This window comes from Ovis aries, chromosome 14 (genome assembly GCF_016772045.2).
Source record: "Ovis aries strain OAR_USU_Benz2616 breed Rambouillet chromosome 14, ARS-UI_Ramb_v3.0, whole genome shotgun sequence".
Lineage (NCBI taxonomy): Eukaryota > Metazoa > Chordata > Mammalia > Artiodactyla > Bovidae > Ovis > Ovis aries.
Genome location: NC_056067.1, coordinates 14,684,316 through 14,696,765, shown reverse-complemented (window position 1 = coordinate 14,696,765; position 12,450 = coordinate 14,684,316). Strand labels below are relative to the sequence as shown.

General features: G+C 37.4%; 1 protein-coding gene across 2 annotated transcripts in view; it reads left to right on the top strand.

Moving 5' to 3' along the window:
- C14H16orf87 (chromosome 14 C16orf87 homolog) overlaps positions 1 to 12,450 on the top strand; it is a 39,891-nt gene that overhangs the window by 12,930 nt on the left and 14,511 nt on the right. Inside the window, exon 3 of one of the 2 annotated variants that reach the window (XM_027977797.3) lies at positions 12,142 to 12,324. The exons of the other annotated variant lie outside the window; for it this stretch is intronic. Within the exon in view, the coding sequence (XP_027833598.2) occupies positions 12,142 to 12,324 (183 nt within the window). The remainder of the gene's footprint in view (positions 1 to 12,141; positions 12,325 to 12,450) is intronic. 2 annotated transcript variants of the gene reach the window in all.

Sequence of the window (12,450 nt, the reverse complement as noted above, 5' to 3'; positions counted from 1 at the left end):
GAGACAACAGAGGATGAGTTGGTTGGATGACATCACCGACTCAATGGATATGAGTTTGGGTAAGCTCCGGGAGTTGGTGATGGACAGGGAGGCCTGACAAGCTGCAGTCCATGGGGTCGCAAAGAGTAGGACATGACTGAGCAACTGAACTGAATGTAAAGAAAGCTTGATATGTTATAGGTACATAAATACTAATTTTTACAATTAAATTTCTTAAAAGTAAGATTGCCTTGGCTAGTCCATTATGTATAGGGAATTGAGATGAGTATAATTTTTTAAAAAATCTCCCCAGTTTTATCAAGTTCTAATGAATGTTGTCAATAGGATCTAGAACATTTCAGTTTTAATTACCAGAGAGTTTATAGGAGAAATGAAAATGGATAATATATACCTGTAAAGATAATACTGACAAGCAGTTTTTAGTGAGAATAAACTCAGTTTGTTCCAAATCTTTAAATTTGGTTTTCCACATGGGTGTTCTGGATGGTTTAGTGCATCAAGAGTGCTGTTTTGCACTTAATAGCAATGGATATACCTTTTTCCTTTATACATTTTTTGTTATAAAAACTGTAAAGAAAAAATAAACTCAAAAATCTAAATGAGATACTAGTTTATAGAGGACTTCTCTAAAGATAAGAAAAAGACTTAAAACAATAAGATATTGGGATAGCTCATTAATATTTAATTTCTCAGTGAGTACAAGCTTTAGGTTAAGCAACACCCTCCCCATTTTTTACTGGAGGAAGGAACAAAGGGATAGAAATATTAAACCCAATTTTTAAATTATTCTCTAAGTTCACAGGCAAAGGCTGATAAGTAAGCAAAATCTACAAATTGCATACTCACTTTTGTTCAGGAAGAAAAATGAAGAAATTATTATCACCAGTACCTTTTAGAAATCCAAAGTCATTCAACATTAATTCAATAGTAAGTTATCCTTAACTCTGAATTACTTGATGGTGAAGATTTGGTATTGTTATTTCAGAAAAATCATTCCTTACAATTTTATTCCTGATTTTAGGTCCACAGCAGAGCTGTCACTAAAATTTCTTTCCATTGTGCTACAAGGATAATCTCAATTTTTCTTATATATTTTTTTTAAAAAACCCATGTAGTTTTATTTCTGGAACTAATTTTCTAAAAATTGTTTTAGACCTGAAAAAATTTTCATGCAAAATACGTGATGGTATATTTCTTATCTTCCATTGGAGAGAGTACCTTTACTTTGTTGTTGTTCAGTAGCCTAGTCATGTCCGACTCTTTGCCACACATGGACTACAGCACACCGGGCCTCCCTGTCTCTCATGATCTCCTGGAGTTTGCCCAAGTTCATGTTCATTGCATCAGTGATGCTGTCCAGCCATCTCATTCTCTGACATACTCTTCTTCTGCCCTCAATCTTTCCCAATGAGGGAAAGATTATTCCCTTGAGGGACTTTTCCAGTGAGTTGTCTGTTCATGTCAGATGGCCAAAATACTGGAGCTTCAACTTCAGCATCATTTTTTCCAGTGAATATTCAGGGTTGATCTCCCTTAAGATTGACTGGTTTAATCTCCTTGCTGTCCAAGGGATTTCCAGGAGTCTTCTCCAGCACCACAGTTTGAAGGCATCAGTTCTTTGGCATTCTGCCTTCTTTACGGTCCAGCTCTGAGAACTTACATAACCATTGGGAAGACCATAGCCTTGACTGTATGGACCTTTGTCAGCTGAGTAATGTCTCTGCTTTTCAACACACTGTCTAGGTTTGTCATTGCTTTCCTGCCAAGAAGCAATCATCTGATTTGTACTCAACAAATCGCCTTTACTTTGTACTCACACTTATGTCATTGTCATTCTTCCTTGTTACTCAGTAAGTCCTTTTCATCTGAAGGCTCAAGTCTTCAGCTTAGGGAAATTTTTACCTATTTCTTTCCCCCCATTCTCTTTTCTTTCTGGCATGCTTATTGGATAATTGTTGTCATGATCGCCATCCACAGAAAACCTGGCTGACACTAGATTGGACAAATAGTTTACTTTTCCTTTAGTGAGGAAAAATGAAGTTGGCATTACAGTTGGTCCTCTGCGTCTGTGGGTTTCCATGTTTGCAGTTTCACTCAACCATGGGTTGAAAGTATTCAGGGGAAAAAATTCCAAAAAGTTTCAAAAAGCAAAACTTAAATTTGCTGTGCCCTGGTATTTACATAGCATTTATATTGTATTAGTTATTATATCTAGAAATCACAGACTATACAGGTAGATGTGTGTAGGTTTTGTGTAAATAATATACCATTTATATAAGATACTTGAACATCTACAGATTTTGATATCTGTTGGGGGTTTTAAAACCCTCATTGATACCAAGGGACCACTGTACAGGACTGTTCAGTGTTGTCCCCAAGGACCTAAGCTCTTCCCTTTCTTGAGAAGATGTGGCTTTCATGCTCATTGTTGTTCAGTCACTAAGTCATGCCCAGCTGTTTGCGATCCCATGGAATACAGCACACCAGACTCCTCTGTCCTTCACTATCTCCCAGAGTATGCTCAAATTCATGTCCCTTAAGTTGATGATGCTATCTAACCATCTCATCCTCTACTGCCTCCTTCTCTTTTTTCCTTCAATCTTTCCCAGCATCAGGGTCTTTTCCAGTGAGTTGGCAGGGTCTTTTCCAGTGAGTTACATCAGGTGGCCAAAGTATTGGAACTTCAGCTTTAGCATCAGTCCTTACAGTGAATATTCTGGATTAATTTCCTTTAGGATTAACTGGTTTGATCTGCTTGTAGTCCAGGGGACTCTTAAAGCACCACAGCTCGAAAGCATCAATTCTTTGACTCTCAACCTTCTTTATGGTCCATCTCTCACATCATAACTACTGGAAAAACTGTAGGTTTGACTATATGGGGCTTTGTTGGCAAAGTGATATCTCTGCTTTTCAGTACCTTCTCTAGAGAAGGCAGTGGCACCCCACTCCAGTACTCTTGCTTGGAAAATCCTATGCGTGGAGGAGCCTGGTAGGCTGCAGTCCATGGGGTTGCGAAGAGTCAGACACAACTGAGTGACTTCACTTTCACTTTTTCACTTTCATGCATTGGAGAAGGAAATGGCAACCCACTTCGGTGTTCTTGCCTGGAGAATCCCAGGGACGGGGGAGCCTGGTGGGCTGCCATCTATGGGGCTGCACAGAGTCGGACACGACTGAAGCGACTTAGCAGCAACAGCAGCAGATGTGTCATAGCTTTCCTTTCAAGGAGCAAGTATCTTTTAATTTCATGGCTGCAGTCACTGTCCACAGTGATTTGGAGCCCAAGAAAATAAAATATCACTGCTTCCACTTTTTCCCCTTGGATTTGCCATGAAGTGATGGGACTGGGTACCATGATCTTAGTTTTTTGGATGTTGTGTTTCAAGCCAGCTTCACTCTCCTCTTTCACGCTCATCAAGAAGTTCTTCACTTCCTCTTCATTTTCTGCCACTCGAGTGATATCATCTACATATCTGAGGTTGTTGATATTTCTCCTGGCAACCTTGATTCCAATTTATGATTCATCCAGCCAAACATTTCACGTGATGTGCTCCGCATATAAGTTAAAAAGCAGGGTGACAATATACATCCTTGAGTACTCATTTCCCAATTTGGAACCAGTCCATGCTCATTGTTACAAAGTAATTGTTGTACATCTAGGCATCTCTTAAGTGTTCTAAGCAGAAAGAAGAGAGACAGACACAGAGGGAAGGACAAAGCAGCCATGTGCTGTGCTTAGTTGCTCAGTCGTGTCCAACTCTTTGCGACCTCATGGACTGTAGCCCACCAGGCTTCTCTGTTCATGGGGATTCTCCAGGCAAGAATGCTAGAGTGGGTTGTCATGCCCTCCTCCAAGGGATCTTCCCAACCTAGGGATCATACTCCTTAAAAAAAAAATTGAAACTTTCTGGAAACCTTATCCAGTTCTACTTATATGTCATTGGTCAGAACTAAATTTCATGGCCTCTTCACCTGCAGGAGAATCTTTGAATGTGTATATTTTAACTGGGCACATTTCCCTCTTGACCAGAGCAGGATTCTATTCTTAAGGAAGAGGGGGAGAATGAATATTGGGTAGATAATTACACATTATATTATAGATGAGTATCAGATTTCTTAGATCTTTCCTGTATTTTTCTTCCCTTATTGTCATATATTCTGTCTTCGTTTTGTTCCAAGAAATTTCAGTGTTTTCCTTTTCTCATAATGGACATGCCTGAATTCTGTGTTCAGACATGTCCATTATTTGTCTTTTTAAAATTTTTTTTAAAAATGTATCTTTTTGGCTGCATTGGGTCTTAGCTGTGGCACATGAGCTGCTCTCTATTTGTGATGTGCAGGCTTAGTTGTCCTGTGGCATGTGAAATTATAGTTCCTTGACACAGGATCGAACCTGGATCCCCTGCATTGGAAGGTGATTCTTAACCACTGAACCATCAGGGAAGTCCCTATTTAACTTGTCTTTTGCGCTTTCTTATTAGCAGTTCTTTTTTTTTTTTTAATTTCTTCTTTTTCATTGAATCTTATTTTTTCATATCTTTTATTGTAAAATTTAGTATTTTAATCATTTTAAATTGTATAGGTTAGTGGCATTAAATACATTCATTATCATGTGCTTAATCTTCACCATTATCCTTTTCCAGAACTCTTTTCATCTTCCCAAACTGAAACTCCATACACATGAAACAGTAATTCCTCATTTTCCTTCCATCCCCATATCATGCCCCAGACCACCTGTGTTCTTCCTGTGCCTGTGAATTTGAATTTGACTACTGTAGTTATCGTCTTACGTGTAATCATCCAATATTTGTCCTTTTGTGTCATGTAGCATAATGTCTTCAGAGTTTATCCATGTTGTAACATGTGTCAGAATTTCCTTCTTGAATAATATTTGAGTGTATTACATACCCCATTTTGTTTATCTCCTAATGCACTGATGGGCACTTGAGTCGCTTTCACCTTCTGGGTGTTATGAAACATGCTGCTGTGAGCATGTGTGTACATACTGCTCAGTGCCCTTCCTTCGTTTCTTTTGGACGGACATATGCCTGTATGGGGAGACGCTGGATCATATAGTAATTCTGTTTAATTTTCTGAGGAAGTGTCATGGTGTTTTCACTGTTTTTCTTTACCACCAGCAGTGCAAAGTTTCCAATTTCTCTGCATCCTCAGCAACACTTGTTATTTTATGTGCTTTTCCTATTAACCATCCAGTGGGATTGAAGTGATGTCATGTTGTGATTTTAATTTGCATTTCCCTTATGATTGGTGATGTTGAACATTTTTTCATGTATTTATTGGCCATTTGTCTATTTTTGGAGAAATGTTTGTTGAAGTTCTTCGACCTTTTTTTCGTTGTTGAATTGTGGAAGTTCTTTTTATTCTGAATGTAAATTCCTTACCTGATACATTTTTGCAAATATTTTTTTCTTCTATTTCATGAGTTGCCTTTCTGTTTTGTTGATAGTGTCCTTTTGACATACATAAGTTTTTAAATTTTAAATGAAATCCAAGTTGTCTAGTTTTTATTTTGTTGCCTATATTTTTGGTGTCCTATCCAAGAAATCACTGGCAAGTCCACTGTCATGAAGCTTTTCTCCTGTTTCCTTCCACCCCACTAAGTCTTTTATGGTTTTAGCTGTTATGTTAGGTCTTCAGTCCATTTTGAGTCCATTCTTGTAGGTAGTATAAGGGTCCACTTTCATTTTTTTGCCTCTGGGTGTCCAGTTTCCGAATTACTATTTGTTGCAAGCTCTATTTTTTCATGACTACTGTTCCTGAAAACCATTTGACCATGGATTTATTTCTGGATATTTTATTCTGTGGTCTGTTTGTCTCTGTTCTAAGATTGTCTTTCTATATGGGGTTTTGAGAGTCCATATGATTGGAATGTGTTTTCTGTTTCTGCAGAAGAATGTTAATGGTATAATACTCTCTGAAGGTATCATCTGAAACATTTTAAGATGTTTTTGTTTCCTGAAATACTTTTGTTCCTTATGGGTTTGTTGTTGTTCTCTTTTTTTAGCCTTGACCAGGGATTTAACCTGGGCCTCAGCAGTGAAAACCCAGAATCCTAACCACTAGGCCACCAGGAAACTCCCTGTTCCTCATGTTTTATCTTGTTCCTTCTCTCTTGCTCTTTTTGTTTTCCTCAAATAGCTGGTAATCTTTAATTATCTGTTGATGCTTGTAAATGAAGGCCTTGGTTTATCAGTGTAGGTAACTTGCATGCATATCCTACACTTTAAAAAATATATTTATTTATTTATTCATTCATTCATTTTTGACTGCACTGGATCTTTGTTGCTGCACATGGCATGTGGCTCTTCCCGGACCAGGGATTGAACCTGTGTCCCCTGCATTGGCAGGTGGATTCCTAACCACTGGACCGCAGGAAAATCTTACACTGTTTTGAAGGTCCATTTTGACATCGTCTTTTTAGTGTATGATGGGAAGAAGTTTATTTTTAGTGTGTATTTGGAAGAAGGTAATGTTCGAGGTTCTGTATAATTGGAAGAAGCAAACTTTTAGATGTAAATTAGGTAAGCTGGGAGATGCTGTTGAAATCCATGATTGCCAAAATAAGAAAGACATCATTCTGAGGCAGAATGTGAAATCCTTTATAGTGTTTCTTTTTTATGAGGAACTACTTTTTTTTGTTTATTTCTTATTTCTAATGTGTGTGCCTGCTAAGTCGTGTCCAGCTCTTTGTAACACTGTGGACTGTGGCCCCCTAGGCTCCTCTGTCCATGGGGTTCTCCAGTCAAGAATACTGGAGTGGATTTCCATTGCCTCCTCCAGGAGATCTTCCCAACCCAGGGATTGAACTGAAGGCTCCAGCGTCTCCTGCATTGCAGTTGTATTCTTTACCACTAGCGCCACCTGGGAACCCCTTTCATATTTCTATGATATGGAACTTCAAAGTTCCCTTGAACATTGCTTGGTTCTGAAAAGCTTTATTTCTTTATGTCAGTTGCTTTGTATACATAGGCCCAACTGTTCTACAGTAGTTCGAGAGTTATTCTGATGAGCACTCTGTGGCCTACTCTTCCTTACTATACTTTTTGTCCTATCCTGGGAGTGTCTTTGGGAAGAACAGCTGCCCCTTCTATAGGAGCCATCTCATAGTCTTAGTTTGAATTTTAGTTTCTTCTTTTCTGGTTACTTAATCAGAATCTGTCAGTTTGCCAGCTTGCTGGAATTCTGTAATTTCAGATTGCTAATAGCACTATTTCCTGTTTGAAACCCTGCTGATTTATTTTCCTTTTTCCTTTTTCCCATGTTTATTTGCATTTCAGTAGAATTTTTGAGAACATCGTGAGATAAATGCATGTTCAGTTCAGTTGCTCAGTCGTGTCCAACTCTGCGACCCCATGAATCGCAGCACGCCAGGCCTCCCTGTCCATCTCCAGCTCCCAGAGTTCACTCAGACTCACATCCATCGAGTCAGTGATGCCATCCAGCCATCTCATCCTCTGTCATCCCCTTCTCCTCCTGCCCCCAATCCCTCCCAGCATCAAAGTCTTTTCCAATGAGTCAACTCTTCGCATGAGGTGGCCAAAGTATTGGAGCTTCAGCTTTAGCATCATTCCTTCCAAAGAAATCCCAAGGCTGATCTCCTTCATAATGGACTGGTTGGATCTCCTTGCAGTCCAAGGGACTCTCAAGAGTCTTCTCCAACACCACAGTTCAAAAGCATCAATTCTTCGGCGCTCAGCCTTCTTCACAATCCACCTCTCACATCCATACATGACCACTGGATGTACTCAGTCTAATTTTGTTTATTTAGCACCACTTAACATGTGTAGGTTGGAGAAGGGCAGTGGCACCCCACTCCAGTACTCTTGCTTGGAGAATCCCATGGATGGAGGAGCCTGGTAGGCTGCAGTCCATGGGGTCGCTAAGAGTCGGACATGACTGAGTGACTTCACTTTCACTTTTCACTTTCATGCATTGGAGAAGGAAATGGCAACCCACTCCAGTGTTCTTGCCTGGAGAATCCCAGGGACGGGGGAGCCTGGTGGGCAGCCATCTATGGCGTCGCACAGAGTCGGACATGACTGAAGCGACTTAGCAGTAGCAGCAGCAACATGTGTAGGTAATGTTCTAGTTTCTGTGGATGAGACAGACAAACAAGTGTCCCAACTTTCATAGAGCTTATACGTTGATGGGGGAGACATATTGAGCATATATGTAAATAAAAAACAGACTACAGTAATAGTAGAAGAAGAAAGTAACTTGGGCTTGAGACTTGGAGTGATTTGTAAATTGACATCTGAAGGAAATATAGCCTATCTCATGAAGAGTGTTGGGAAGAGAACTCTAGGCAGACGGATTGGCAAATGCAGAGCTTCAAGAGGAGGAAGGAGCTTGTTTTAGAGGAAGACATGTCTGGAGAGTAGTGAACAAGGTGGCTAGTAGTATGAAATGAGATGGGTAAGAAGTGAATGTCAGGTCTTATAGTGGGACTTACAGTCTTTTGTCAGGAAATTTGACTATATTTTAAATAAAGTGAAAAGCCTAATGAAAGATTTTAGAAAAGGAACTTATACAGTCTATTTTTTCTTAAAGGTAATTTTGACAGCTGTTTAGGGAATATATTCGGTTTGGATGTTGCCCACAGAAGTGGGAGAAATGAGGAAATTATGGATATATTTTGCACAGAGTACCTGTGGACTTTTCTGATGATAGAAGAAACAATCTGAGTCACAAATGACTAGGTTATTTGGCTTTTGTAACTGTTGGTGCTGTTTACTATTATAATGAAGGTTGGAGGAGGGAAAATCAAGAGTTATTTTTTGGGGCACTTTTGAAATGCTTGTGGGTCATACAAGTAGGCAGTCTAGAGCTTTGGGAAGAAGTCACAGCTGAAAGTATGAATTTTAGAACCATTATAACACCAGCGCTTAATGTTTTGTGTCCACGGAGTATCTGAGTTCAAGATAGAGTCCTAGGACTTTAATATTAGAGATGGAAAAGAATCTGCAGGGAGGAGAAGACTCCAAAGGAGATAAAAAAGGAGTGGCTGGTATGATGGGCAGCCTGGAGAACCTGAAAAATCAAGGAAATTAATTTCAAGGAAAAGAGTAGTCCTCTTGAATTTTTGAGAAATGGTAATTAAGATGATTAAAGAAAGGTGTCAGTTAGATTTGCTGACAGAGGTTTTTGTTCTTGATGATCCTTTTCATTGGGTTGGAAACTACACTGGAATGAAGTGATGGATGAATGGGAGGTGAGAAACTAGAGGCAGAAAGTATAGACACTCCTTTTTTTTTTTGAGATTGGCTATGAATAAGTTTACAGCGATGAATGGGTAGCTGAAGGAACAAACTTAAATTCAGTGTTAAAGTCTAAAAGGCATACTGTAAAAAGCTTTACCAGTTACTATTTCTTTCAACTTTTAATTTTTTTCTTATACTTTATTTAAACTTTTAATATTTTAAATTATGAAAGTATAATAACACATTTATTGGAGACTTGGAAAATACAGATCAAAATTACATATAGTTCCATTATGTATTACAATTATTTTTTAAGTAGATAAATTAAGATTTTTTAGGTGGAGTTTCTGCATCAAAGTCTCAAAAATTAATAGAATAAATAGAAAAGTAGGATATAGTAGACTAGCATTATGAGCCAATTCAACATAATTAAGATTTATACAACTTTCACGCAACAGCAGGGTACAGATTCTATTGAAGTTCCTATAGACATACACCAGGAGACCCTGGAACATATCCAGGGACATAAAACCAGGTGCAAAAATTTCATCATCTAAAAGTGTTGAAATCAAACAGAGTCTATTATTCTCTTAGAACTGTGGAATTGTGTTAGAAATGAATATTGAAAGATACTTGAAAATAGCCCACATATTTTCAAGTGCTGCTGCTGCTGCTGCTAAGTTGCTTCAGTCGTGTCCAACTCTGTGCGAGACGGCAGCCCACCAGGCTCCTCTGTCCGTGGGATTCTCTAGGCAAGAATACTGGAGTGGGTTGCCATTTCCTTCTCCAGTGCATGAAAGTGAAAAGTGAAAGTGAAGTCACTCAGTTGTGTCTGACTCTTCGTGACCCCATGGACTGCAGCCCACCAGGCTCCTCCATCCATGGGATTTTCCAGGCAAGAGTACAGTGTGACATTAACCAAGAGAGATCTTTGTCTTACCCATTGAAAGCCTCAAGAAAGTTAAAAGACTGAAAAAACACAGGGTGATTGTGGAGAATAAATCATTTAAATGAGAAATTAATATAAAAAATACTTTTAAAAACACATATTTGTGGAAATTAAATGCCTACTTTTAAATGATGGGTGTATCTAAGAAGCCGTAACAAGAGAAATTAGAAAATATTTGTAAAGAATAAAGATGAAAAGAGAAGTTATCAGAATTCATTGCATGTAGCTGAAACTGGTCAATCCAATAAATACAATGTGAAATCTTGAATTAGGTATGAAAACCAATAGTGGACATAAAATTTTGTGAAATTTGAACAAAATCCATACTTTAGATAATACTGGAATCACATGTAAATTTTCTATTTTTTTAATAAAATCATATATCTTTATATTTTCAGAATTGGATTGGAAGTTTCAAGCCTCATTTAAAATTGTTTTTTTTTTTTAAATCACTAAAATAATAATCTTTCTGCCTTTAGCAGTAATAGTAGATGCCATAATAAATGAAACTGTATCAAATCAATTTTTTATTTTTTTGAGAAATTCTAAGCACACACTGTCACATCCACATCCATTTCTTGTCTTGTATATCATTTTAAAGCAAATCTCATATAATTTCAATTATAAATATTTCATTATATGTTTCTGAAAGGTTGACCTTTAAAAGTGAAGCACAGGGCCTTCCCTAATGGTCCAGTGGCTAGGACTCCATGTTCCCAATGGAGGAGCCCTGGGTTCAATCCCTGGTCAGAGATCTAGATCCCACATGCTGCAACTAAGACCTGGCGCAGCCAAGTAAATAATTTTTAAAAACTTACATGCAAAAAAAAAATAACACTAATTCTGTAATACCAAATATCCAACTGGTATTGAAATTTTCAGGTTTCTCATAAATGGTTTTTATAAACAGATTCCAAATAAGGTCCTCACATTGTATATGGGTGATATCTCTTTTGACTCTGTTATTTTATTTTTTATTCCTTGCAAATTATTTGTTAAAGTAATAACTTTCTTACAGTTTGGAATAATTAAATGTTCTTACATTATCTGGTGTATGTCTCATTTGAGACCTGGAATTAACTAATTTTCTAAGGATATGGCATTTAGAAATAACTATTACTATTTTACTTATATTTATTTTACTTTATAGTAGCCTATTGAGCATACTTAATTTATATAGCCTTTTAATTTTTTCCCTTTAGTGTTTGGGATATGAATTTTCTTATTTGTTTTGCCCCTTTACCACTATTATTTTAGGCATTTGAGGAATTTTCTTTTTTTAAAGTCGGGTATGTATTAAATTTATTGTTTGTCTTACCCAACCTTTTAATCTGTTTGGAGTGAGAAGGAGTGGCTCCTTGCATTAATTAAATCACCATGTTGAGTAAAGTTCCCCCATTGGATTCTAATTGGGATAAATATGCTCTTAGAATATCAAAAATGACCTTATCTGTAACTAAAGTGAAAACTGCTTACTTCCCTAGTGTTTTTATGTTTTCCCTAGATACTTTCTGTTTGTTTTTTTTCCATAACATTAATATAATATAGCTAAAGTCAGTTTTACTTCTGTGTAATTTATATATTTCAATCTGTGATTTGGGTAGGGGGAAAAAAGGAATGGAATATTTATTTATTTTCCTTTTTAATACTTAACCATTTTTAGCTTAGAAACAGAGAAAAGGAAAAAAGCAGAAAGGTTGCCTTGGAATTGTGTGAATTTACAGGGGCTGAATATCAAATAGAGATACTTGTTTTCTAATATTCCTCCTACCTTACATGTTAATATGGGTCTGAATTCTGTTGTTTCTTTTTTTTTCTGAAGGGCGTAGATGTTATGGATGTAATTTTATAAAATATGCCAGGCAGCAAACTCTAGCGCTATTTAGAAAGAAAAAGAAGAAAGCAGTGTGAACATGGGCAAACAGTTCTTGCTTAAGCCCTAAAACATATCACTTTTATTCATCCATACAGAAAACAAGCATGAGGCCAAGAGGAGGCGAACAGAGAGAGTTAGGCGAGAGAAGATAAATTCTACAGTAAATAAAGATTTAGAAAACAGAAAGAGGTCTCGAAGTAACAGCCATTCAGATCATATCAGACGAGGAAGAGGAAGACCTAAAAGTGCATCTGCCAAAAAACATGAGGAAGAAAGAGGTATGAGTAAATCCAAGCAGTTTTTTTTCCCCCAAGTATTAAAGTTTTCTAAGATCTTAATTAGATAGTAGTGAAGAAAGTATTTGGTAGGCATTTAACTCCTGGATTTAAAATTCCAACTTATAT